Source organism: Bos indicus x Bos taurus, chromosome X, assembly GCF_003369695.1.
Source record: "Bos indicus x Bos taurus breed Angus x Brahman F1 hybrid chromosome X, Bos_hybrid_MaternalHap_v2.0, whole genome shotgun sequence".
NCBI lineage: Eukaryota > Metazoa > Chordata > Mammalia > Artiodactyla > Bovidae > Bos > Bos indicus x Bos taurus.
Genome location: NC_040105.1, coordinates 58,076,777 through 58,103,041, shown reverse-complemented (window position 1 = coordinate 58,103,041; position 26,265 = coordinate 58,076,777). Strand labels below are relative to the sequence as shown.

At 48.8% G+C, this 26,265-nt stretch overlaps 2 protein-coding genes across 3 annotated transcripts; both read right to left on the bottom strand.

The window, feature by feature from the left end:
- Positions 1 to 289: 289 nt before the first annotated feature.
- Positions 290 to 9,663, bottom strand: CFP (complement factor properdin). The gene is made up of 9 exons (XM_027533005.1): positions 5,526 to 9,663; positions 5,293 to 5,443; positions 3,918 to 4,096; positions 3,276 to 3,446; positions 2,947 to 3,138; positions 2,590 to 2,763; positions 2,151 to 2,342; positions 1,879 to 1,990; positions 290 to 520 (listed from the first exon to the last, which is right to left on the bottom strand). Exons 1-9 carry the CDS (start codon positions 5,596 to 5,598, stop codon positions 370 to 372), a joined length of 1,395 nt encoding a protein of 464 aa, XP_027388806.1. The 5' UTR covers positions 5,599 to 9,663; the 3' UTR covers positions 290 to 369.
- A 375-nt stretch (positions 9,664 to 10,038) lies between these two features.
- On the bottom strand, positions 10,039 to 25,477 carry ELK1 (ELK1, ETS transcription factor). Of its 2 annotated transcripts, none has more exons than XM_027533006.1 (6): positions 25,354 to 25,477; positions 16,243 to 16,516; positions 13,439 to 13,882; positions 12,315 to 12,782; positions 11,528 to 11,629; positions 10,039 to 11,443 (listed from the first exon to the last, which is right to left on the bottom strand). In XM_027533006.1, the coding sequence occupies exons 2-6, from the start codon at positions 16,450 to 16,452 to the stop codon at positions 11,345 to 11,347; spliced, it is 1,323 nt and encodes a 440-aa protein (XP_027388807.1). In that variant the 5' UTR covers positions 16,453 to 16,516; positions 25,354 to 25,477; the 3' UTR covers positions 10,039 to 11,344. The 2 variants fall into 2 exon arrangements, with proteins under 2 accessions (XP_027388807.1, XP_027388808.1); XM_027533007.1 differs by having other exon boundaries at positions 16,243 to 16,486.
- Positions 25,478 to 26,265: the final 788 nt, after the last annotated feature.

Genomic DNA, 26,265 nt, shown 5'->3' with positions numbered 1-26,265 from the left:
AGTAGGGAGAAGGAAAACAAGCACTCCAGCCAATCAGAAAGTGCCTGCCAAGGCATATAGCCAATCAGAAAGCTCATAAATCAGAGCTCTGCAGAGGGACGTGCTGGGTGCCCCAGGGCACTGACAGAGAAGGGGGCAGACATCAAGGCTACAGCAGGGATGAGTATTCGGATACGCACCTTCACTTCCGTCATACCGTGGCCACAGTGGAAAGTACTGTTTTCCACCACAGGCCACTGCGACTTCGCCTGTGCTGCGCTCTTTGGCCTAGAAGATGCTATGGCCCCACTCTTGGGAAAAAGGCTAGTTTATTTAAGTCTGAGAGGTCGGGGGTCAGAGTGGAAGAGAGAGATGTAAGAATTCTCATCCTCAGGGTTCTTTGCAGGGAGGCACGTGTAGACATGGCCGTTTCTCCTCCACCATCACCTTCTGCCCCTGCAGCACATCGCACTGTACAAACGGTTTCCCCCAGAAGGTCACGTTCTTCTCACCCTGACCTTCGACCATGGTAACGGTGGGCCTGGTGCATTAGTAGGGATGGGGATGAAGAGGAAAAGCTCAGGGAAGGCAAGAATGCGTTCAACAAACTCTTACTGAGTGGATACATTATATGTATATTTTTAGCTGGGAGATACTGGGCAATTTATCTCCTCTGTGCCTCAGTTTTCCTCATCTGAAAAATGGGAATAATAATAGTCTCCTCACTGGGCTGAGTGAGGATAAATGAGTTGATTCAAGTAAAGTGCTCAGAGTCATGTCTGGTACACAGTAAGTGCTCAATAAATGTTGGTAATTATTGATACGAGCTACCATCTCTTACCTTTAAAACCTTTTCTTTCTTTCCCCATTGCCCACTGGGAAGAATCCAAATGCCTTGTTTTGGCATTCAAAGCCTTGTTGTTGGGCCCAAATCTCTGCCCCCAGGTCAATCTCTAGTTCTTTCTTACACTTTATTTAGACTAAGCCCCATGTCCAAAACGGTCTTCGCCTGGGTCATTTCTTCCACTAGGCAAACCCTCCATTCACTCCCATCCCGATTCTCCCAATCAGTCCTTTCTCCATTCATTCCCTCCCTCTGTCAAGTCCTTTGTGTCTCCATTCAACACCCGTAACTCTTCTTCCAGACCCACTCTAAACCCCACACCTGGTGACCAGGTAGCAGGCCTTCCACGAGTTGGGAAGAGGCCACTTAACCTAGTAGAAATAAGGAAGCATAAGTGTTTTAACCCTCTCCAACACCTGGGCCACCCTGGCCATCTGCAAACATTTCAGGCAGCTGATTACCTGTGTCCAGGACTCTGCTCACAGTTTTGATGGTGGGGAAGTGTTTCCCAACCCCTTCCTGCCAGGGGAGGCCCAATCAGCTTCCTGGACCCAGACCCAACATGTCAACCATTCCTCAGATGTCTTCTGTCAGGGTGGAGTGGGCCTGTATTCCTGAGGGGAACCCATGGGATCTGGGTTCTGTGTGTTTGCAACTGTTGCCAAAAAGGCCTTAGAGCGTCTTGGGGCACAGGTGACAGAGGGAATGAGAGGGTGAATGGGGGCATGAGTGACTGAATGGGCAAATCAAAGCTTGGGTAACTAAGGAAGCAGAGCATATGGACACAGGAAGGACAGAGTGAATGGGAGAATGGCTGAGTGACTGAAACAGTGACTGAAGGGCACAGATGTTACTGATTCTCCCCTCAACATCCTCTTTCTCAGCTTCTTCTTTAGTTTCTCCCCTCTTCCTACAACTGGAAGATGGCACTCAGCCAGGCAGGCACCTTGGACCCAGTGACAGAAGCCCTGTTTGGTGGTGACCAACCCTCCTGCCCTATATGCTGACATATCACTATCATAACCCCCTCCAAGGCACATTGCCTCCTCACTCACGAGAACTTGGGGAGCGTGGCCTGGCAGAGGCGCTGGCGGGTGCGGATGGGGTTGGGTCCACATGGGGGTATGCACAGCCCCCAGGTACTCCACTCCGACCAGGAGCCTTGCACTGCAAAGAGGGGAGAGGTTCCTGAGTCAGAATTAGAGGTCTTGGTGGGGGGCTTGTGAGAGAGAGGCTGCAGGAACATGGGGTCCGCGGCAGAGTCAGAAAGCCCCTGTCCCTGCATGGGCTGCCCCACCCTCGCAGCATGGTTCCTGGGGGCACTCACAGAAGCAGCGCTGGATGTTGTAGCAGTGCCGGATATCCTGCTGTTTCCCAACACATCGCTGTCCGTCAAATTTGCGGCCCTTGCAGATCCTGGAGCGTGTCTGCTGGCCTGGGATCTCCTGGCAGCTGATCTGTTTAATGCTTGGGCGGATGCAGTTGCTCCACTCCCCCCAGAGCCCCCACTGTCCATTCACTGCAGAGACAGGGGCAGCTGGGCTTGCACCAAAGAAGAGAGTCAGGGGGTTCAGAGGAAGGAAGGGGGGCTGAGGAAGACAATGGGAAGGACTGGATGTGGGAAAGGGGGATCAGACATGGAATCAAGGCACTAGGGCCAGGAATGGAGGGATTAGAGGCAGGAACAAGTCATTAACAGCAGGAATTGGGCAGCAGAGATGGCCGGGGGCCTTAGGCATGGAAATCGGGCATCTTGGGGTGCTGACCAGGGCAGTGCACAGCCGTGTTGCAGACGTGCGTCCGGGTGCCATCACCGACACAGAAGGGGCCCCCATGCTGGGGCACAGGGTGATCACATGTCCGTTGTTCCTGGATCTTACCCAGGCCGCAGGTCACAGGGCAGGGGCTCACAGCACCCCATGGCCCCCAGCCACCAGCCACTGTCGGGAGGACAGAAGTGAGGAGAAAGGCCACCTCAGTCTCCCTGACTCAGCCCCTAGACCCATGAGGCAGACTGCTCCCAAACGAAAAGCTCCATGGTCACATGGTCTCAGATCTCTGTCTCTTGAAATGTCAGAGCAATCTCCATATACGTTAAGAGCAGAGGTCTCATTCCCCAGTACCTGGGCAAGGTGGCAGGCCGGTGCAGACCCGCTGCTCATAGGGTGACCCTGAGCAGGGATTCCCAGGAGGCTGTGTGGAGGGCTCAGGTGCAGAGCATGTGCGGCTTCGTCTCTCCACAGCTGCACTGGGTCCACCGTGGCAGGTGCCTGAGCAGGGGCCCCAGGGGCCCCAAGCAGCCCAGGCCCCATGTGCTGTGATGGGGTAGGGGTGGGGAGATACCAAGTGTGGTCATGCATGTTGAAGTCTTCACAACATGGAAGTTCCCTGCTGTAACCCCTGGACCCACCCTGGGTGCCCACATCATTGCCCAGTGGTTGCCCTCACTCACTGGGGCAGACTTGTTTGGTGTCACAGGGCTCTGACTCCTGTGCCTCTCCTATGCAGTGGCCCCCACACTTGGGGGTGGGGCGATTACATGCTCGACGACGAATCTTGATCCCTCTAGAGCAGGTGACAGAGCAAGCTGCCCAGGGTCCCCAGTCGGACCAGCCACCCATCTCTGTGGAAGAGAAAAGAAGGAACAAGATGGAGGTGGTGGTATTACTCAGTGGTCCAGGCTTCCTCATGTACCCCACATCAGCTTATCCTATCCCCACAGTTTCTGCCATACCTGGCCTACCATCATTGCTCATCTGGACTATTGCAGTAGCCTTCACACTGGTCCCTTTGCTTTGCTACTCAGCACATAGTTTGTCTTCCTGACAGCAAAAGGGATCTGTCACAACCCAAATCAGATCACGTTTTTCTGCCATCACTACATCACTCAGAATAAAAGCTGACATCCTCACCATGACCTACAGGGGTCAGTCACCCTATGACCTCACCTCTCATCACTCTACCCCAACCATGCTGACCTCCTCCTTGACACCTCACAAACATCGAGCACAGTTCCACCCTCAGGGCTTTTGCCTTGATTGTTCCCGGTGCCAGGTAACTGACAGTGCTCGCCCGCCTTGCTGATCTTCCTCACCAGGACAGCATGGCTGGTCCTCACAGGCCTGTAGCTGCCACTGGAAGGTTCCAGGCTCCACCTTCTCGGGGAAGCATTGCTCACCCCAGCCTGTGCAGTGCCGGTGCCGCAACTGGGAGCCCTCAGTGCAGGTCACTGAGCAGGGGGTCCATGCGGACCACGGTGACCACTGTGGGAGCCTGTAGGGAGAAGCACACGTCCCACCCTGGCACACTCTGGCAAGGATGGTATACGGGACCAGAGTGTGTGTAGGCACAGGCAGGAATGCGGGATAAATGTATGCAGAATGGAATGATGGGAGTACCTACCTCTTAGTGATGTTGGGGGATTGAACAGGAAGAGGTGAACACTCAGTAAACACTTATCATTTACCTTCATCATCAGGAATCTGGAGTTACCCTTTGAAGACTCCCAAGGACAGTGCCAGGCACGCAGTAAACAAGGATAAGGACTAGGGGCCCAGAACTGCTGTCAAAAGCCCACCAGGCCACAACTATGCATGGCAGCAGGCAAACAGGAAGTGTTTAATAAATAGGAGCCATCATCCCAATGAGCTCAAAAACCCCACCCCCACCATGGCATAATGCTAAACAGATGAGACCTGTTAACAACTAGGGGCCTGCCTTCAAAAATCCCCAAGCTACACATCCCTGCAGCTGTGTGTATCTGGGGTATACACAGTGTATCTGGTGGTGTATATGGAATATATAGTAAGCAGTTAGAAAATATGTCTGACATACAGAAAGGGCTCAATATATGTCAGCAGGCATTATGATTAAGAGACTAGAGCTACTCAAAAATCCTCTACTACTCCCAGTATCTGCAATGAATCAGGATGCTGGAAGTATTCAATGAATGTGAAGTGTCATTTTAATTTGGAGCCTGGAGTTGCCCTCAGAATTGCCCAAACACTTCCCTTCCTGCAATGTCTCTATACAGTATGAACATGCCATATGAGCTGTCATCACCATTTATGAGGGCTTGAGCTACCCCCAGAAATAGCCGAGCAGCAACCCACCCACAATGCTTCTGGTATGCAAGAAGTGCGCAATATGTGTAAGCCATCTTGGTTCTCAACCAGGGGTGACTTTCACCTGTCTGGAGACATTTGAGTTGCTGCAGATTGCTACTGATAACTACTGGGAGGCCAGGGATGTGATAACACATTCTGCCCTGCACAGGTCAGCCCCTCACAAAGAAATAATTTTCTGGCCCCTAAGTGTCAACAGAGCCAAGGCTGAGAGACCTGGAGCTACAGTTGTGATCAGGGCCTTGGAGCCATGCTGGAGAATCTCAGAGAAGGCAAGAGCCCAAGTTCTGTGTTGCCCCACATACAGTCCTTTTTGCCTCCCACAAACCCCAGGCTCCCCCTGACCTGCACGCCATACAGAGATTGCTGCCAGGCTTCTGGAAGGCATAGCCAGCATTGAGACAGCAGTCTTCCACGCTGACCCCTCTCCCAAGGAGGTCCTTGCACTTGCCCGTAGATTCCTCATACTGGGCGAAGCAGAATACAGGGTCTGAGCCTGTAACAGGGTGGGGGAGCATGGTCAGGGTTGTGAGGAGCCCAGGCACCCCTGGGGGCCAGTTGGGCCCCCACCCACTCACCTGTGGCTGGCAAGGTGAGCAGCAGCAGTGGCAGCAGCAGCAGCAGCAGCAGGGCCTGTGCTTGGGCGGGCATGTTGAGCACTGTACCCCTGCAGCCCCGCCAGGGAGGAGGCCTGGCTTTATGTGCGCTGACCTGCTCCCAGAGTTAGTGGAAAAGAGGAACCAGGGGCAGGAGGAACTAGGAGGGCGAAGGGCAGTGTGGGAGAGGAGGAGTGGGGGGAGGGGAGGGTACTGTGCTGGTCTCTTCAGCTCCAAACTCTCCTGGCCACCTCTGTCCCTGAGCTTCCTCCTCTCCTCTCCCCTCCCTACTTCCTGCATCACTCTTGTGAGGTCCTATTGTGTTTGTCACCATATCCCCAGCACCCCAGCACCCCAGGCCCCGCCCAGCAGCCCATGGGCACTCATTCAATGCACCTTGGACAAGTTCTTACTGAGGGGGAAATGGAGCCTGGCAGTTGGAAGCAAGATAGAACTTCCTCACTGTGTGACCTTGAGCAAGTCACTTGAACCTCTCTGAGCCTGTTTCCCCACCTATAAAAAGCATGCCCTCTACCACAATGACAGGGCCAACCCTACGGGGGTGCTGAACATTAGTGAAGTGAGCACGGTGTGCTCAGCGTGCCCTGCCTCATGGGGTGGAGCGGGCATCGAGGTAATTGCTTCATTCTCCATCCTGCCTTCACCACCACCCTCCTCTTTCCTGAAAGTGAGATTCTTCATGGTCAGCAATGTGGAGGGGAGGTCAGCACAAAGGAAGTGAGAAGGGGAAGTGGCAAGAGTGCGGGGAGAATTCAGGACTGAACTGGTGCTATCCACTGCCCCACGGGCAGCTGGGGGTACCTTCAGGTCCCAAGGAGGGGGTGGTTGGCTTGGCCACGTTCCATCGACTATCTTGGATAGGTAATAACTGCCCCCCTCCCCATCCCATACACAGCCAACATCATAAGGCATTTTGAGCAGATCTGGAGTTAAGGTATTTAAAAGTCCTTAGTTTAGTGCCTGGCAAACAGCAGGTGCTGTTTGTTAAATACATTGATTAAACATTTATTGAGCAACTACTGGGTGCCAAGTGCTGTTCTGGACATTGGATGGAGCAGACAATAAGAAGCCCCAAATGCTAGCCCTCAAAGGACTTTTGTTCTAAGAGAGGGAGACAAGGTCACCTCCCTCACAAAAGGGTATCTGTCACTCTCTAGCCCAGAGGCTCTCAAATCTAAGTACACATCAGAATCATCTGGAAGGTTCATTAAGTCCAGATTGCCAGGCCACCCCAGTTTCTGATCCTATAGATTTGAGGTGGGGCTCAAGAAGGTGAATTTCTAATAAGCCCCATCTGACACTGATGTTGCTGTTCGAGGACCACACTTTAAGAGCCATCATTCTAGTTCCTGACCCTTTTCTCTGTGGGTCTCATGTAGGAAAACTGTTCGTTGTAGTCCTTATTTTACTGTTAATAATTAATTCCAATTCAGCCTAAGCTCCACAGAGCCCTTTTTTTTAAAATAAGCCTAATGAGTGAAACTCCAGAGCCTGCTTTAAAAACAGAAATCTTTTAATTAACAAAAAGGAGTGTAAGAAAGTTAGGAAGGCAATGTCTCATTTCCTCTACATCCATTTAGGAGCACTATTCTGCAAATTAAAACAAGGTTGAATGATTTGATTCGGTCAGGTGTGTTAAAACAGAGCTTTCTCAAGAATACTGGTCTTACTTTATGGGTGATAAGGCATGTTGACAATTCATATCCGTTACAGATGTACTGTTTTCTGATAACATAAGCCTGTCTTTGAACAAAGCGGTCTTGTTAAGTTTCCAGGACTTCAGTGCTGTTATCCTATGAAAACAAACTCCTCAAGAAACCTGTAATTCTGGTTGGTTGCTTTATCTAATCATCTTTTGCCCTGGTAATGATGTTATAATCGATACTTCATTTATTCCTAAACTCTGTACCTACTTACTGGTTCCCCTGGGAAGAGGACTGTCGCTACTTTCATCTTCTCCCACACGTTTAGGCAATAAAATGACTGCAGATTTCTTATTTAAACAAAGACTGAGAGTCTTATCTCATGTAATCATTGCAACACCACCACGATGCATTTGTTGCTTGTCTGTTGTCTCCACTACAATGCCAGCTCCACAAAGGTGGGATTTGTGTCTGGTTTGTTAACTGCTGTATCTGCAGGGCCTGGATGGGCACCAGCAAACAGTAGGTGCTCAATCAACATCTGCTGAATGAGTAAGTAAATGCAACAAACAGTGCTTTCAAGATTCTGAAAAGTGCTTAGAGGAATAATCTGGATTGGAGGTGAAAATGTGATCATCATGGCGGGGAGCAGCAGTGTTTCAAGTGCTGGAACTGGACCAAACAATCTGGAGAGGGCTTGGCTTGTGAGAAGAGAGAAGGGAAGCCCAGGCTAAGCCCTGAGAAACTCCAGCATTTCACCTTGTGGAGAACTGGGAGAAGCCAACCCAAGGGCCCAAGGAGGAAGAAGACAGACAGAAGAGAGCTTTCCCCTAAGCCTGGCACAATCCATCCACCAGCTCTCACCCACTAATTCAGTTTCAGTCATTCTCTCTTGAGATCTCTCTTCTTTTTTACATATTTATACACACACTTCAGAATTTACAGCTTCTACCACAGCCACATACAAACAAGATCACATACATACTTGAACACACAGCCTTTCTCAGCCACTCTTTCAGGGAGTCATTTGCTGTCATTGACATCAGCCTGACTGTGGTCTTCTTTCAAGAACAGTTTCCCACACAGTCACGTCATCTAGCCTGTGTCCTTCAGCCAAGGCCACAATGACTCTCACCGGTCAGTTTTGCACATACACACAGTCATGCGTTTTGATGTTTCAACTGCTCATTCGGGCCATCATTTTCTCATATACACAAATGTTTGGTGATTTATAGCCACCGCTAGTTCCTCCGGAAGTTCCCTGCACACACATGGTTACTCTCTCTCCCACCTCTCCATACTCATGCCCATTTCACACACCTAGAGTGCCTGACTAGGCTGAATTTCATTCATGCACAATCAGTGTCTCAGACACTGTCTTAGTCACCTAGTCTCACATTTCTTTGCAAGCAGCTTCCAACATGCCCAGTCTTTGTTCTATAGTCTTTAAAGTCTCTTTTAGAGTTTTTCACAGACCCTCAGCCTGTCAGACATTCTGTCACAGGTACAGTGTCACAGTCACTTGCCCTCATTCACCCTCTGACATCCTGTAGTCACTAATTCACAACTGTTACTAGGCTCTCTGCAAGTCTCACACACACAGTCTCTCACAGCTCATCTTAGTTGTTTACACCATCCAGCCAGAGTATCCTGTACATTCAAACACAAGTAGAGCCTCCCAGATTTCTTGCACAAACTGATCGCATAGTCTCTCAGTGTCTCATTTGCTCAGCTTCATCTTCTCAGTTTTTCACCAGCATGTTTTCTCTGGTTTACTGTCTCTCATGAAATGTTTCACTCTCACACACTGCTCAGTCATCAGTTTTCTCTCACGTGGCACTTCCTTCCTTCTTTTTACTCCTCGCCTCTCACTCACAGTGAAGTAGTCTCTAGCACACTTCCACTCACTCTGTCTCACCATCATCTTCTCTTATACTTCCATGGTCCCTGAACCTGTTGGCTAGATTGGAGTACTAACTGCATCCATCTGCCACTAGGCTCAGGAACACGAACACACACACACACACACACACACACACACAAATTACAGCCTCTCATGCTCTCCCAGCTGCAGCCACTTCTTCTGTTTCTCATGCAGTCTTTGCTAGTTTAATCTCGCAGAAAGTTTTCATACATACAATCACGCATTCTGGTATCTTAAATCTCAGGCACCCATCTGGCCTCACAGCTATTTTCTCTCATACAATCAACCTCTCACACATACGCTCTCATTATTTTAGTTGATCCAACAGCCTTGCATGAACGGTTTCACACACAACCCATCTCCTAAACACTGAGTCACCTGCTTACTTATAATGAAGTTTCTCACGTATGCACTGTCCCTGACAATCTCCACTGCACTTTCATGCCTATACAGGCTCTCACATGTTGTTTTGGTTACTCTCTCTTGCTCACCGTCAGCTTGTCCAACAGTGACTGATGTGCAATCCCCACTTCCTTCTCATAAACACTGTTTCACACAAAGCACCAGTTTCTGGCATACTATCTTAATCACTCATTCAGTTTTTGTATTTTTTTGCCACCCAGCCACAATTTCTCACATAGACACAACGTCAAGTTTGTGGTTACAACTTCCACTCTCTCAATACATGGCTTCACAAATGTACACGTGCAATCACAGCTTGCCAGAGTTTTCTCTTTTTCTCATACCTGGTTACCAATCTGCAGTCTTTACTCTTTCTGACACACACCATTATGCTCTCTCCCCCATGATCAATCTCACACCCTTATGGCCTTTCACACAGAGTCGTGCCTTTGCACACAGTTATTCCCAACAGCTTCAGGGAAAAAAATGCTACCAGCCTCCAGCATCACCTTTAAAAATATATATTTACAGGAACAATTCCCCATTCTCTGGGACTCTTAGAAAAAAAATTCATTTGGGAGGAAGTAAAACAAACAGTGGAGACAGGTGTAGCACCGTCCCCCAAATCACCAAGACCCAGGTCATAGGCCTGGGCTGGGACGGTGTTGATGGGAGGTGAACCCAGGAGTCCTCTGAACCCACCCTCCTCCAGCCTGGAATTCAGATTGAGCAGGCTTTATGTCCCTTGTTCCTCCCTCCCAACTCCAGGGACACATAAAGGGTCCTTTGTACCCGCCCGCAGGAAAATTGGGGGGCTGGGAGGGAGTTGAAAATACACATTTGGTATCAAAAATAAACACTTGGGGGTGGCAGGGAGATCCCCCAAATCCCTTCCTTCCCACCCACCCCATCTCAGATATAGGAAGAGATACCTCCCTCTCCCTTATTGAAAAGCCCTGTTTAAAAATAGATTATACTATCAAAATGGAAGGGGGTGGGGGACAGGGAGACCTGGAGTACTGGCTGGAGGGGCCCCCCAGACGGGGACCACTCCCCAAAAATCCCTCCATTGGGAGGTAACAGGCAGGACCCCAGGAGTTTGGCAGACACAGGAATGGCTTCTCAGGGGGAGAAGAACAAAAGAGGCATTCCTCCCTGGCCGAAAAGGTGGTTGAGAAAGGACAACCTGTCTGAGAGAAAGGCTGGGGAGGTGGAAATTCCCATCTCCAAGGGTGTGAGTCTTCCTTGGCCAAGACTCCCAAACCATTAAATGGCACAAATTCTTCCTGGACCCTTGGGGAGGGCCAGGAATAATAAACTACAACAAGCTAGCTCTTCTACCCATACCCCAAAGTGAAGACAGGGCTCCCTCAGCTCCCCAAGGGCAGGCTGAGAAATAAATAAAGAAAGGCCTGTCTCAAGCCAGACCCCGATTGTCTCATCTTGGGGAAAAAATGTGGAATACGGGGGAGATGCCCTTGCCACCCCCTCCAAAAGAGTTGGGCCAGGCTCCTCCCAGTGGCCTTCAAAAAATAAATAAATAAACCATCCCCACCACTGCAGTAGGAGACGTATAAGAGCGGCCACTGGGGGACTGATCAAGAAGAGAGAAGTTGTATGTTTTTTTGTGGAAGGGTTATTGAGAGATCCTTCTTCCTAAGAATCCCTACCCAACCACGACTGGAGCACGAGTCTGTCAGCTGAACTATGTTTCTCCTTGAGACAGCTGGCTGGAGAGAAGTTCAGGGCATGGAAGGAGTAACCCCAGAAAGGGGTGGTGGTGGTTGTGGTGGTGGTGGTGGTGGTGATAGTCATGGCTTCTGGGGCCCTGGGGAGAGCACCACGGGGGTTGAGAGGCCATCCACGCTGATGGAAGGGATGTGCACCTGGGCGCTGCCACTGGACGGAAACTGAGGACAGAAATAGGGAGAGGTCATGGAAGGGGACTGTGCTAGGGTCACTCACCCTTTCTGAGATGGGGGAGCTGATCCTACCTGGAAGGAGAGCTTGGCCGGGCTACGGGGTGCAATGGGACTCAGTGTGCTCCAGAAGTGAATGCTGGGGGGCAGCGAGCTGGGAGTCAGCAGCACCGGGGTCTGTGGGGAAGGGGTGGTAAGAGCACAAGTGAGCAAGAGGGCAGCTGTGGGAAAACCAAAGGAACTTGGTTCTGGCCCCACCTGATTTCCCACTCATACTTCCAAGATCACTCCTCAAAAGTGCACAGGCCTAGACCATAACTACTGAGGCCATGTCTGTGACAGCTCTCTGACTTCACACAGACAACTGTTTCTAACTTTGGAGGGCCCACCCCAGCCTCACTAGGCAAGACCACCTCCAAGAGCCCACCCACATGCTGTTTTCAAACCTCACAATCCCAGTAGCTCAGGATCAACTTCCAACTCTTATCCCCTACGTGCATACCTCACAGGAAACCCGCTGAGAAAATCCCAGACCCCAAAGCCCCACTCAGGTTCCTCAAGCCATGCCTCAAACTAGAAACAGTTCCTGCAGAAAGCCTCTCGGTCCCTGCCCACCAAACTCCCCAGAACTGCCCTTCTTTGGGCACTTGATCCTTGGCATTGCAGACTCCTCCGTCCAGTAGCAATCCTGGATGGAGGATTGCTGTCCTCCACGCAGCCAACCCCACTCAAAGGCTCCACCCTCCCACTCTTTCAGAGGTAATCGCATCGGCCTTCACAGTAAGTCTAACTCCTCCCTCCCCCACCTTGCCCCAATCCCATTTGTTCCAGGTGCCGGCCCCGCCCCTTCGAAAGTTCTCACCAATGTGTGCGTAGGTAGCAGGGAAGGCGTCAGAGCTGGACCTGGCGCCTGTAGACCTGAACCAGTTCCCGATCCCGGAGTCCGTTCGGGTCCTGGTCCACCCAGCAGGCTCGGGCTGAGTGGAAGCTCCAGGTCCCGGGGCTTCCGGCCCTTCTGAGGCTGGGCGATCTCCGTGCTGGGTGTTGTGGAAGCCGTGAGGCTGCCCGCCTGCGCCGCAGTTTCCATTGCGACAGCAGACAGCCGGGCTGGCACGCCCTCTGCTGGAGGGACTTCTGGGTCGACTTTGGGTTCAAAGGGCTCGGCCTTGACGGCTTCCAGCACAAACCCCGCCTCCCCACTGGCTGCAGCTTCTAACTCTTCCTTGGGCTCTTCCACTTTGACTTCTGGGGGCAGTGGCCGGCCTAACCCAGGCTCCATATTTGGCTCTTCGGATTTAAGGTTTGGGGCCTCGGGTGGGGTCAGGATGACCTGGGAGAGGAACGAGTGCAGAGGGGATGCCTAAGGATTGCTGGGGTAGTGAAGCCAGTTATTTCCCATGGAAAGTGGGACCTGAGAGTAGGGGCTGGTCCTTTAACAAGATGTGGTACTTTGACAAGAAAATGGGGCTTCTTCTGGTCCTCCTATCTGGGATGCCTTCAGGGGTGGGACTCCAGGAGATACTGCCCCCATTTATAAAAGCAGTGGTTCTCAAAAATTTGCTTTATGGAGCAGCAGCATACACCTCATCTGGAAATTTGTTAAAAATGTAGACTCTTGGGCTCATCCCCAGACTCACATAAAAAAAAACTCTGGGGGTGTCCCTCAGCACCTCTGGCTTAAAAAGCCCTCCAAGTGCTTTCTGATGAGTGCTAAAAGTGTGAGAGCCAGTGCATTAACCAAATACATTCAAGGGCACCTACTACATATTGGGTGTACTGCTAATTGTAGTGCACTCAATTTCCTTCTTCTTTCCCAGGGTTTGAATAGTTTTCCTCCCCATCTCTTTCTCCAAGGGGACTTCTGTGTCCCTCCTTCCATTATATTATCTTTAACAGGACATTATGTCCCTCCTCTTCCCAGTCCCTCTCTTCATTTGGGAACTGTATATCCCTCCCCTTGCTGAAATTCCATATTCCAGTCCTTACCTGCAGAGGCAGGCCAGCCTCCTCAGCCTCCAGGCAGGCCTCCAAGGGGTTTGGACTGGTGCTCCTGCTCCCCGAGGGAGGCACTGCTACTCCTGCAGGGCCGGTGTTGGGGAGCACTGTGGAAGGTCGAGGGTGAGAGGGCGGTTGTGGCTGCAGGGACTGGATGGTGAAGGTGGAATAGAGGCCTGAGCGCATGTAATCATTTCGGCTGCTGCGTGCCAAGCCGCCTGGGCCTGCCATTCCTGCACCCTTGAGTGTGCCTGGCTTCCCAGAGGCAGTGTCCCCGGGTATGGCGTGTACAGCTGTGGCGCCTGCATTTGCCAGAGTGGAGGTGACAGACACCTCAGGCTGAGGCGGGCAGTCCTCAGTGGAGCACCCTGCAACCTCAGGGTAGGACACAAACTTGTAGACAAACTTCTGGCCGCTCACTTTGCGGATGATGTTCTGGTAAGGGGGAAGAGACAGGATAGAGTGTCTTAGAAGAAAGGGCCAGAGAGAGTGGACGGTGAGGAGTGTCTCCTGGTGTTTTTTCCCCTGCATGCCTCTCCTGTCCTTTTACATATACACTGTCCCTGCTCAGTGTCTGTGTCCCCATGGGGTCCTCTTCCCAGCTTCTTTCACATCTCACTCATCTCTTAATCTGAGGCCTCCTCCCTTCTCCCCTACTTTCTACTACTCTTCCCCAACCCAATTTCCCTGTCTTCTCCCCCAGCTTCTTCCCCTTCTCTCTCTCCCCACTGCATAATCCTTCCTTTAGTCTACTGCCCTTCTCCCTTCCACATCTCAGTCCCATCCATCCCCCTCCAAGTCTCCCTCTGTCATACTCTCACCTCCTTCTGTTCGATTCCCCCACCTCACCTTAGATACACACGGCCACACCCACTGGCTCCTCTCCACACTGAGGCCCAACTAGGGAAGTAGATCTAGGAACAGGCTTTCCTCTTGGCTCCTGGAACCAGGGGTGTCTGTGGGCTAATAGGGCCAGGCCTTGGGGGTGGCTGCCAGGACACAGTTTTGGAGTCTAGCTAATGCAGTAAGACAGGGAAATGAAGTCACTGATATAAATGTTGGAAGAGACTGAATGTGGAAGAATATGGTGATGAATTGTTAATAAATATGAATTATTAGAGGATGATTTAAAGCTCTTGACATAGCCGTGAAACAGGGCAAAGTCATCAGGGTGGACAGGATGAGGAGCCTTATTCTTAATACCACTGGGGAGGTTTAAGCTGAGACAATTGGAAAATGAAGTAACTGTTAGCAACTAACAAGAATTTAAAATACTGGTATAAATACTGTGGGAATCTTAAGGCTGGCTTGGGTGGGTCACAGAGCATGTTTGGGGTATTTCAGGATAGCTGGATCTCAGGTATGTTCTGGTGGTTTCAGCGCATAGAATGAGGCAGACTCATTATGAATAGTGTTCTGGAGGTTTCAGCTAAAGGTTTAAAATATAAAAATGAAATAAATGCTGTAAGTGAGTAAGGGTGGGCAGCAGCACAGGTCTAGGGCTGTTCTGAGGAACAAGAGGCATCTGGGGGGCATTAGGGCACCCTGAAGACATCTTCATGTTGGCCACAAATGTCACAGGGTGGGTTTGTGTTTCTCAGAAAAGGAATGAAAAGGGAGACTCATTAATATTGTTTGAGAAGTTTCAGTGTGGGGTGAGAGGAAAGGGAATTGGATGAAGGCAGTCAAAAGGCACAAACTTCCAGTTATAAGAAAAGTAAATACTAGGGATGTAATGCACAACATGATAAATATGATTCACACTGCTGTATGTTATATATGAAAGTTAAGAGTGTAAAGATTTTTTTTCCTTTTTATTTTGTGTCTGTATGAGTTGGTGAATGTTCATTAAACTTATTGTGATAATTATTTCTTGATGTATACAAGTCAAATCTTTATGCTGTACACCTTAAACTTATACAGTAATGTGTGTCAATCATACTGCAATAAAATTGGAAGAAGAAAAACACTGTTTTGGAAGTTTCAGGTAAAAAAATAAGAAAATGAAATAACTGGTATAAATGTGAGGTGGGATATCTAGCACTGGTTTGGCAGTCTGAGAGGAAAAGGAAAATTTACAATTTTAGCTACAGGAATAAGATGATAAAATAAAATAACTGATGTGAATATTGGAGAGGACTAGTGTTGCTCTGGGAATACAAGAGGATGGGGCGTGGAGCGGGCATTATACATGTTGTTTTGGAGGTCTTAGCTAACGAAATAGGATATGAAAAGAATTGATAAAAATGTTGAGGGTCTTGGAGGATGAGATAAGCAAAGGTTAGGATAATGCTATCATGGAGGTTTTGATTCTAAGAATAAGGCTATTCTAGAATTCTTATTCTTGGATAAGAGCAAACCATGAAATACCTGGGGGAGCCCAGGACTGTTCCAGGATGAGGAAGACTCATTATTAATAGTGTTTTCAAAAGTTTTGGTCAGAGGAATAAGGAATAAGGCAAGAAAATGAAATGTTGTGTGGGGTGTGGTTGGGACAGCAGGATTCTGGGGATCTCAGAAAGAATGGAGTGAGTAGGGGTCAGTATTAATGTTGCTTTGAAGGTTTTAGCCAAAGTTAAAATACAAGAAAATAAAATAACTGGAATAAATGCTTGGGGGCCCCAATATTGGTCTGAGAGTACCAGAGGATGGGGTAAAAAATGGTAAATTTTAATACTGTTTTCAAAATTAGAGCTAGATCAAATTAAGACAAGAAAATGAAATAACTGGTATAAATGTTTGCTGGTGTTGGGGCGGGGGGAGTGCGTTCCCAGCCCTGGTCTCAGACACCTTACCTTGTCATAATAGTACCGCAAGGCCCGGCTGAGCTTGTCATAATTCATGTTGGTCTTATTCTTGCGCAGCCCCCACAGCCGGGCCACCTCCTCAGCGTCCACCAGCTTGAACTCACCGCCATCCCGTGAGGTCCAGGAGATGATGTGGCCATTGCCTTGCTCTCTCAGCAGCTGCAGCAGAAACTGCCACAGCGTCACAGAAGGGTCCATCGCTGGGGAAGTACTCACGCCATCCCAGGGGTACCTGGAGGGCAGACAGCTCAGAGCTAAGCGGCTGTGAATACATAAAGGGGAAGAGGTCAGTAGGAGAAAGATTCCTTTCTTTCCACTTTGTCTCCACCTCTGACCCCAGCCACCACCATCATTCCCTGAGTACCCTCAGCCTGGCTTTGGATGACGGAGGGGTGGGATGAGAATTTTGGAAATGATAGGATAGTGTGAACGTGTTCTGCCTGTGGGACAAATCTGAACCTCTGGGGGCCAAAGGGCAGACTGTGCTAGGCAGAATAATGCCCCCCACCCAAAGATGTCCACGTTCTAATTTCTGGAAACTGTGAATATGTTACATGGCAAAAGGAACTTTGCAGATGGATTTAAGGTTATGGACCTTAAGCTAGAGAGATGTTTGGGTGAGCTCAATCTAATCACATGAAGCTTCCAGAAAGGAAAGCAGCCCTGATAACACCTGGATTTTAGCCTGGTAAGACCTGTGCTGAACTTCTGACCTCCAGAACTCTTAAGAGAATAATTTGTGTTGTTTTAAGCAGTTAAACACAAGCTGGAATCAAGATTGCTGAGAGAAATACCAATAACCTCAGATATGCAGATGACACCACCCTTATGGCAGAAAGTGAAGAAGAACTAAAGAGCCTCTTGATGAAAGTGAAAGAGGAGAGTGAAAAAGCTGTCTTAAAACTCAACACTCAGAAAACTAAGATCATGGCATCTGGTCCCATCACTTCATGGCAAATAGATGGGGAAACAGTGGAAACAGTGACAGACTTTATTTTTTGGGGCTCCAAAATCACTGCAGATGGTAACTGCAGCCATGAAATTAAAAGATGATTGCTCCTTGGAAGAAAAGTTATGACCAACCTAGACGGCATATTAAAAAGCAGAGACATCACTTTGCCAACAAAGGTCCAGCTAGTCAAAGCTATGGTTTTTCCAGTAGTCATGTGTGGATGAGAGTTGGACTATAAAGAAAGCTGAGCAACAAAGAATTGATGCTTTTGAACTGTGGTGTTGGAGAAGACTCTTCAGAGTCCTCTGGACAGCAAGGAGATCCAACCAGTCCATCCTAAAGGAGATCAGTCCTGAATATTCATTGGAAGGACTGATGCTGAAGCTGAAACTCCAATCCTTTGGCCACCTGATGGGAAGAACTGATTCATTTGAAAAGACCCTGATGCTGGGAAAGACTGAAGGTGGGAGGAGAAGGGGACGACAGAGGATGAGATGGTTGGATGGCATCACAGACTCAATCAATGGACATGAGTTTGAGTAAACTCCGGGAGTTGGTGATGGACAGGGAGGCCTGGTGTGCTGCAGTCCATGGGGTTGCAAAGAGTTGGACACAACTGAGTGACTGAACTGAACTGAAAGCAGTTAAAAGTTTGTGATAATTTGTTACAGCATGAATAGAAAACCAGAACAATGCCCCTCACCTGAACATTTTCATTTGTACCTTCTACCACATCAAATACCAAGTTTCCCAGGAGGTTCCTTCTGTCAGCGTCTCATAAAGGCTGTTTACTCCATACTGGGTTCCCTTCCTCTGCTTTCAAGTCTTCTCCATCGTTCAAGTCTCATCCCAAGGAGCCTTGACTTTATGAAAATTTCTGACATTGAAATGTCTGCTTTCTTCTGTCTACCCCATGCTCCTCTGACCTGTTCCTTTCCTTCTGGTTCTCCTTCTTGACAACAGCAATAATGAACATTTACTGAGTGCTAAATACGTGGTTTTTCCAGTGGTCATGTATGGATGGGAGAGTTGGACTGTGAAGAAAGTTGAGCACCAAAGAATTGATGCTTTTCAACTGTGGTGTTGGAGAAGACTCTTGAGAGTCCCTTGGACTGCAAGGAGATCCAACCAGTCCATTCTGAAGGAGATCAGCCCTGGGATTTCTTTGGAGGGAATGATGCTGAAGCTGAAATTCCAGTACTTTGGCCACCTCATGCGAAGAGTTGACTCATTGGAAAAGACTCTGATGCTGGGAGGGATTGGGGGCAGGAAGAGAAGGGGACGACAGAGGATGAGATGGCTGGATGGCATCACTGACTAGATGGACGTGAGTTTGAGTGAACTCCGGGAGTTGGTGATGGACCGGGAGGCCTGGCGTGCTGCGATTCATGGGGTCGCAAAGAGTCGGACACGACTGAGCGACTGAACTGAACTGAACTGAAATATGTGCCAGGCATTGTACCAATTAGAGGCAATATGGCCTATTGGACGATCACCCAGGCTCCAGACCCAGACTGCCAGGGCTGGAATCCTCATTCTGCTACTTATTAGCAGTGTGACCCTGGGTGTGTTCTTTAACCTCTTTGTGCCTCATTTCTTCCATCTCTAAAATAGATGGTAATACCACCTAGCTCACAGGGTTATTGTACAGTAAATATACTATGCCTGGGGTATAAGCTCTTACAAAATATCCATTTCTAATTTGTTCCTAATTCCTTATCTGCTACTCTAAAACCTGATTTGAAACAAAGTAAGGCCTTTTGTGGTCTTTATGGATCTTCACTTGGTGTGATTGTTCATACATCTTGCTACAGAAATCTGAATGTAGCTGATTACAGAGCCCACTAAGAGTATTATGTAACATCTTGTATGTGTACCTTGTTACTTTTCTAAAATCTGAAAAATTCAAAATTGTGAAACACATCTGGCCCCAAGGGTTTTAGATAAGGGCATGTAGACCTGGATTGCTATTTTTACAGCTATTGACTCACTTCTCTCTCATCACAACGTTGGGAAATAGGTACTCTTATTATCTCTAATTTATAAAGGAGGAAGCTGAGGCACAAAATTTCTAAATGACATTTATGTACCACACAGCTCTAAGTGGCATAGTCAAGATTTGGACCCAGGCAGCCAAGTTCCTGTTGTCTGAGCTTTTCAACCATTAGACTAAACTGCCCCTCATACTGACTATTCCCTCAGCATGTAATGCACAGAACAGGACCTTCCCTGGCCTTCTTCCCCCAACCTATAACTGCTCCTTTTGCTCAGTGTGAGTTGGAAATAAACATGAGCTTCCTATTTCTTAAGGAAAGAGTTTTCATCAATTACCCAACTGGGACTGCTGGGTTAAGAAAGAACTTCTTTCTATAATTTATAGCTTGAGTCTTTAATCTGTAATGAAATACAGTCTGATCCTCTTATGTCTGAGCTGTTTCGAAGTTCATTTGGCAGATACAATTTTAGGCAATTATGTAAGTCATAAGGCCACAAAGTATTCAGATTACAGTCCCGTCATCAGAAACCTTGCTTGGTTTATTTGGAAGGCCTGTTTGTTTCAGAGGCAGAGAGTCCACTGTGACTCCTGGTGGTGACAACAGGCAATTTTATCAGTTCCCCTTTCAGCAGCCACAGAATCTATCACTTAAGGTGAAACCTGACAGTTGGCTTCAAGCCTCAGCAGCACACGAGGTTTTGTATTTTGTTTATTATCACATCTCCCACATAACCCCTAATAAGAGTTCTAGTCATATGCCTCTCTCAGATGCATTTACTTCTCTTTATTTCACTCATTTAGCAAGCATTTATGGAGGGCCTGCTGTGGGCCAGGTGCTGGGGAGACAGCAGTGGATACAACAAAAATCCCTGCTCTGGCATAACTCACGTTTTAGTGGGGCAGACAGACAAGAAGCAAGATAAACAAGAATTCTTCAGATGGTGATAAGAGCTCTGAGAAAAAAACAAAGAAGCAGGGGAGAAGTTATTTTCTGAAAAGGTAGTCACTGTGGAGGTGATATTTGAGCAAAGACCTAAGAGAGGTGAAGGTGTCAGTTTTGTGACAACCTGGAAAGCAGTCATCCAGGCAGAGGAAATAGCTAGGGTGAAAGATCCTGAGGCTGGAGAGCCTGGCAGGTCAGGGGAAGGGAAAGGAATCTGGCACGGTCAGAGAGAAAACAGTGAGGGGAAAGTATCAACAGTAGGAGCTGAGAACAGAGGGGCAATGGAGGCCAGACTGTGTGAGGCTCTTTTAGGCCAGGAAGGGCTTTGACTTGACTGAATGAGATAGGAGCCATGAGCTGGCTGTGAGCAGAGAAGTGACAGGATGTGACTTGGATTTTAACAGAATCCCTCAGGTTGTTGGGAGGAGAACCAGCTGTAGGGGCTGAAGAGGCTACTGCAATAGTCCATGTAAGAGATGGTGGTGTTAGCAGTGGAACTGGTGAGAAGCGGCTGTGTTCTGGATAAAACCTAAAGACAGAATGAATGGAATTTGTTGACAGATAGCATTGGGGGTGGGGTGGGGTGAGAGATGACTCTAGGTTTGTGGCCTGATCACCTGAGATAGGAGCCCTGTGGGAGAGCAGGTTTTGAAGGGAGAACATGGGGTCAGATTTGGAGATGGTCAGTCTCAGAGGCCTGTGAGACACCTACATGTATGCCAGGAATAGCATTACCAATTTAAAAAACAGGAACCAGCCACACAGCCCTTACCATTTTAGTCATTTAACTCATTCAATCCTCAAACCAACACCATGGGTGGGCACTCTTATTACCCTCCCGTGTTCCAGATGAGGAAATGGAGGCACAGAGAAGTAATATAACTTGCCTAAGGTCACACAGAGACAGCAATCAAACTGTGGCAGTTTGGCTCTAGGCAGTGATCCTAGCCACTTTGTTCCATCAGCTCTCCATAGAGCAAAACTGAAGGGTAAGATCCTTGAGGGGGACAGGGATGCTATTTTACAGAGGGTGTTCAGGGAGGGCTTCCCTGAGGAAGTGACATATGAGTAGAAATCTGAAGGAGGGGAGGTAGCAAGCTATGCTGACATCTGTGGGAAGGGTCTTTCAAGCACAGGGAACAGAATGTACAAAGGCTCTGAGGTGGACTGAAGCTTGGCATGTTACATCGTAGGCACCCTGAGTTCATCCAGTTCCCATCTCTAAGGATATGCATGTGCTGTTCTCCCTGCCAGGAATGTCCTTCCCTCTTCTCAACATACGATGAACCCTTTGTTATACACATCATCAAGTTCTGAGATCTCCCAGGCAGAATTAATTCTTCCTTTGTGTGATGAATAACTTGTCTACCCCAGCAGATCTTTCTTCTCTCTGGCTTGCCAGCCTCATACTCCTTTGTCCTGTTCTAGCTCTGTGACCATGAGCAAGTTACTCAACCTCTCTGGGTCTGTTCCCGTACCTATAAAATGGGGGATATGCCAATCTCAAAGTTAAGTATCTTCAAGATACACCTACCTGAAAGGTTTCTGGGAGGATTAAATGTCAATATATGCCAATATCCGCTGGATCATCAAAAAAGCAAGAGTTCCAGAAAAACATCTATTTCTGCTTTATTGACTATGCCAAAGCCTTTGACTGTGTGGATCACAATAAACTGTGGAAAATTCTGAAAGAGACAGGAATACCAGGCCACCTGATCTGCCCCTTGAAAAACCTGTATGCAGGTCAGGAAGCAACAGTTAGAACTGGACATGAACAACAGACTGGTTCCAAATAAGGAAAGGAGTACATCAAGGCTGTATACTGTCACCCTGCTTATTTAACTTATATGCAGAGTACATCATGAGAAACGCTGGGCTGGATGAAGCACAAGCTGGAATCAAAATTGCCAGGAGAAATATCAATAACCTCAGATATGCAGATGACACCACCCTTATGGCAGAGAGTGAAGAAGAACTAAAGAGCCTCTTGATGAAAGTGAAAGAGGAGAGTGAAAAAGTTGGCTTAAAACTCAACATTCAGAAAACTAAGATCATGGCATCTGGTCCCATCACTTCATGGCAAATAGATGGGTAAACAGTGGAAACAGTGGCTGACTTTATTTTTTGGGGCTCCAAAATTACTGCAGATGGTGATTGCAGCCATGAAATTAAAAGACACTCCTTGGAAGGAAAGTTATGACCAACCTAGACAATATATTAAAAAGCAAAGACATTAGGAGATCAGTCCTGGGTGTTCATTGGAAGGACTGATGTTAAAGCTGAAACTCCAATAGTCTGGCCACCTGATGGGAAGAGCTGACTTATTTGAAAAGACCCTGATGCTGGGAAAGATTGAGGGCGGGAGGAGAAGGGGACAACAGAGGATGAGATGGTTGGATGGCATCACTGACTCAATGGACATGAGTTTGGGTAAACTCTTCGAGTTGGTGATGGACAGGGAGGCCTGGCATGCTGTGGTTCATGGGATCACTAAGAGTCAGATACAACTGAGCAACTGAACTGAACTGATATGTAAAGGACTTTTGCTCCAGCCACGGTGGCCTCCTTCATGGCCCTTGAACACGCCAGGCACAATCCCTCCTCAGGGCCTTTGCATTGGCTGTTCCTTTTGCCTGGTACACTCTTCCCTTACACATCATGGGTCCCTTCTTGAACTCCTTCAAGCCTTAATTCAAGCATCACCTTCTAAATGAGGCCTGCCCTGTGCCTAAGATTCCAACCACCCTGATACTCTATTCCTACCTTCCCTTCTTCACTTTTCCTCCTTAGCACTTGTCTAACATACTAATTAGATTGACTTATTTATATAGTCTGCACTCTTAGCAAATGTCTGCTCCACAAAGGCAGGGATTTCTGCCTGTTTTGTTCCCTTTCATGTCCCCACCACCTAGAAGAATGCCTGGTGCTCAGTAAGTTTTTGTTGAATAAACAGTCCTGACTAGCCTCTTAACTAACTCTCTTATGGCCTCTTCATCTCCATCTGTCCCCAACTCTGATTTGTCTGAAATTGTTATTTTCTCCATTCATTTGTGCAATAAATTCTTATCAAGTACTAGGTAAGAATTTTAGGTGTTGGAGACCTAGCAATGAATAAGCAGACAGAAAGAGTTCCTCATGGGACTCCTATTTTAATGGGGAAAGACAAATATGATAAATTGGTAAACAGAGTGCCTGACAGTGATAAAGGGCAAAAACAGAAATAAAGCAGAAAAGGGGCCTGAGTCCTGCTAGGTGTGCAGGTTCAGATGGTCAGGGACAGGTGACATTTGAACACAGTCCTGAAAGGAACCATGCAGAGATGGGGGTAGACTGTTCCAGGCAGAAAAAATAGGCAAGGCAAAGACCCCAAGGCTGGATTGCGCCTGGTATTTCTGAGGATGAGTGAGGTCATTGTGGCTGGAACAGAGTTAGGGGTGGGTAGGAGGTAAGGTCAGAGAAGTTATTTGTTTTATTAATTCACAAGGCAACCCACTCCAATATTCTTGCCTGGAAAATTCCATGGACAGCAGAGCCTGGCAGGCTACAGTCCATGGGGTGGCAAGAGAATAGGACATGACAGAGCAACTGCACACGCACATTCTTTATTTACCCTGGAGGGGATTCTAGTTCTGATTCCCCCACTTTACCAATGAGGAAACACGAGAGAAAGTGGTTAAATCACAAAGGTCACATAGCTGCTGGGATCAGGTGTGGATATGTCCTGAGACAAGGTGTGGAATGGAGACAGCTGAGGGAACAGCAAAAACCAAAGCGTGGAGACAGGAACTAATTTGGTTTTTAAGGAATGGGGCCTCAAGTGGGGTGAGATGAAGTGAGAGAGGAAAGCGTCAAAAATTATCCTATGTTCTGAGGAGCAATCTAATCTGATACCTACTGGATCACCTTTGAGTAAGGTATCCCTATGCTGAAATTCCCTCAGTACCTATCTTAAAGGCTGGATTAAAAAAGCTCATAACATAAAGCATTTTGCCTGGTACAAGTAGGTGCTCAATAAATGTTAGCATCTATTGGCAATATCACTATCACTAATGTATTCATTTACTGGAGTGAGGTAGGATGTCTCAGTGGTTAAAAGTGTGTATGAGAAAGTGTGTTCTAGGGTAAAAAAAGACCTAAGTTCAACAAGCACACAGGCTGATCCACGATTAAGAAGGAGGGAGGGTGGCAGGGAAGGCCATGGACTGATCCACCACCATGAAAGGAGGGGGAAAATAAAAGCACACATGTTGACCCTCCTGGAGGGATTACAAGGCACTGGACTCATTGGAGGTTATAACAGAAGGGAAGGGTGTGAACCCAAGCACAAGGGTGGCAGGAAGGCCAATGGACAGATCCACAGTAAAGGTGTGTATGTGTGTAAAGGCTCACCTTATTTACTAGGAGCAAGGAGATCAGAAAGCACATTGACTCCTGCACAATAGTGGAGAGCCATCCCACAGACTGATTAAAAGGAGAGGGGGACAAGGCCATGGACTGGGCTACTGAAAATGGGGAGATAAAACGCACTAAACTGATCCACTCTTAAGGAAGGGAGAAGCCCAAGGACTGGAGTGACAGTTTACAAAAAAGGGAGAATAAGGCAACGGGCTAATAAGCAGGGGCACGTGAAAAACAAGCATGTAGACGGATCCACTGTACAGTGGTGTGTGTGTGATAAATCCATGAACTGATGCACTGGAGGCAGGAATACAAGTTCACAGATTAACTCACTGTTTGGGGGGGGGAGGGTACAACGCTACGGATTGACTAACTACAGGAACAGTAAGGGTGGAAAAACAAGGCCACAGCAGGGGCCCCTGAAAGTTGAGGACAGGATAAATACAAACACTCAGATGCACCTACGGTCAAGGAGTCGGACACTGCCGCAAACTGGTTCCCTATAAGCGTGGGGTGGGGGGGCAAGACCACAGACCAGTCTACTGTAAGGTGGGGTGGGGAGAAACACAAGCACGAAGACTGATCCATTATAAAACAGAAAGGGGGGTTAGGCCACGGTCAGATCCACTACAAGGGGCGATGGGAGGGGACAATGCCACAGGCAAGTCCACCAGCCGTAGTGGCGGTGGTGGGGAGCCGAACACTCGCAGGGCTTGGGCCAAGCCACATCTCCCCTCCTCCCCCCGCGGGGGCGGGAAGGATACTTGGGGTCATGGACCAGGCCCTCCAACCTCCAGGCCCCGGACTCACCTGCGCGTAGAGCAGCGGCGGTGTTGGCAGCTCCGGGGGGCGGGGGCTCCATGCGCTGCCCCACCGCCCCCCAGGCCCGGGCTCCGAGGCGGAGGCGGCGGCGGCGGCGGCGGCGGCGGCGGCGGCGGCGGCAGCACCTAGAAGCCGCCCCTGCGTTTCTTCATCGCTCACGTGGGCCCGTGAAGGAGGAGCCGAGCGTTCTGCCGCTCGCTAATTGGCCAAAGTACCATGGATCGACCGCGCGGCTTCCAGGGCTGGGGAGGCGGGCACTGCTCCACAGACCTATGCTGTGATTGGCCCGAGGGGAACTGATGGAACGCTGATGGCCGCCTGGGTTCCGAAGAGGAGAGCTCGGCTCTGCGGTGCTTCATGCTGATTGGCTCAAGACAGACTGATAGGCCGGGGGCGATTGACAAGGTTTTGGGGGCGCCTGCCTCGCATGGATTGGCCTATATGGGATTGATGGAAGACAGCCACCCTCCGAGGATACGGGTGATTAGGTCCTGCTTTCTGCTGATTGGCTACCGAGCGACTCCCTAGACGGCTGCCAAAACCCCAACGGGGCGGTGCCGAACTCCACGCAGCTCAGCGGAAGCAAGACTTGTATAGAAGTACACAGGCATACCAGCCCAGAGGGAGGAGGTCTGGGTACTGCGTAGGCGGACAGGGTAACTGTGTAGTGATTGGCTGGAAAAGACGAATTTAGAACGGAGCAGCTGCCAGACATATAAAAGTGTGTGCTGAGTGGGGGAAACTAAATACCTACGGGGGCGGGGTCGAGCTGCAACCAGTTACAAACAGGCGGAACCTGGCTTTGCATGGATTGGCGGAAGCTGGACTCAACCTAGAATAGAAACCAGACCAGGGAGGGCGGGATCAGCCCTATTGCTGGAAGCTGGAACTTCTTAGCGG

Coding starts and splice junctions, on each gene's coding strand:
- ELK1 (XM_027533006.1), bottom strand. CDS start 16,452: ATGGACCCTTCTGTGACGCTGTGGCAGTTTCTGCTGCAGCTGCTGAGA. Junction 13,883..16,242: donor TGCGGTACTATTATGACAAG/GTAAGGTGTCTG, acceptor CCCCCTTACCAG/AACATCATCCGCAAAGTGAG. Junction 11,630..12,314: donor TGCTACCTACGCACACATTG/GTGAGAACTTTC, acceptor CCTTCCCCACAG/ACCCCGGTGCTGCTGACTCC.
- CFP (XM_027533005.1), bottom strand. CDS start 5,598: ATGCCCGCCCAAGCACAGGCCCTGCTGCTGCTGCTGCTGCTGCCACTG. Junction 3,139..3,275: donor CACCAAACAAGTCTGCCCCA/GTGAGTGAGGGC, acceptor ACCCCATCACAG/CACATGGGGCCTGGGCTGCT. Junction 521..1,878: donor GCCACGCTCCCCAAGTTCTC/GTGAGTGAGGAG, acceptor CTAATGCACCAG/GCCCACCGTTACCATGGTCG.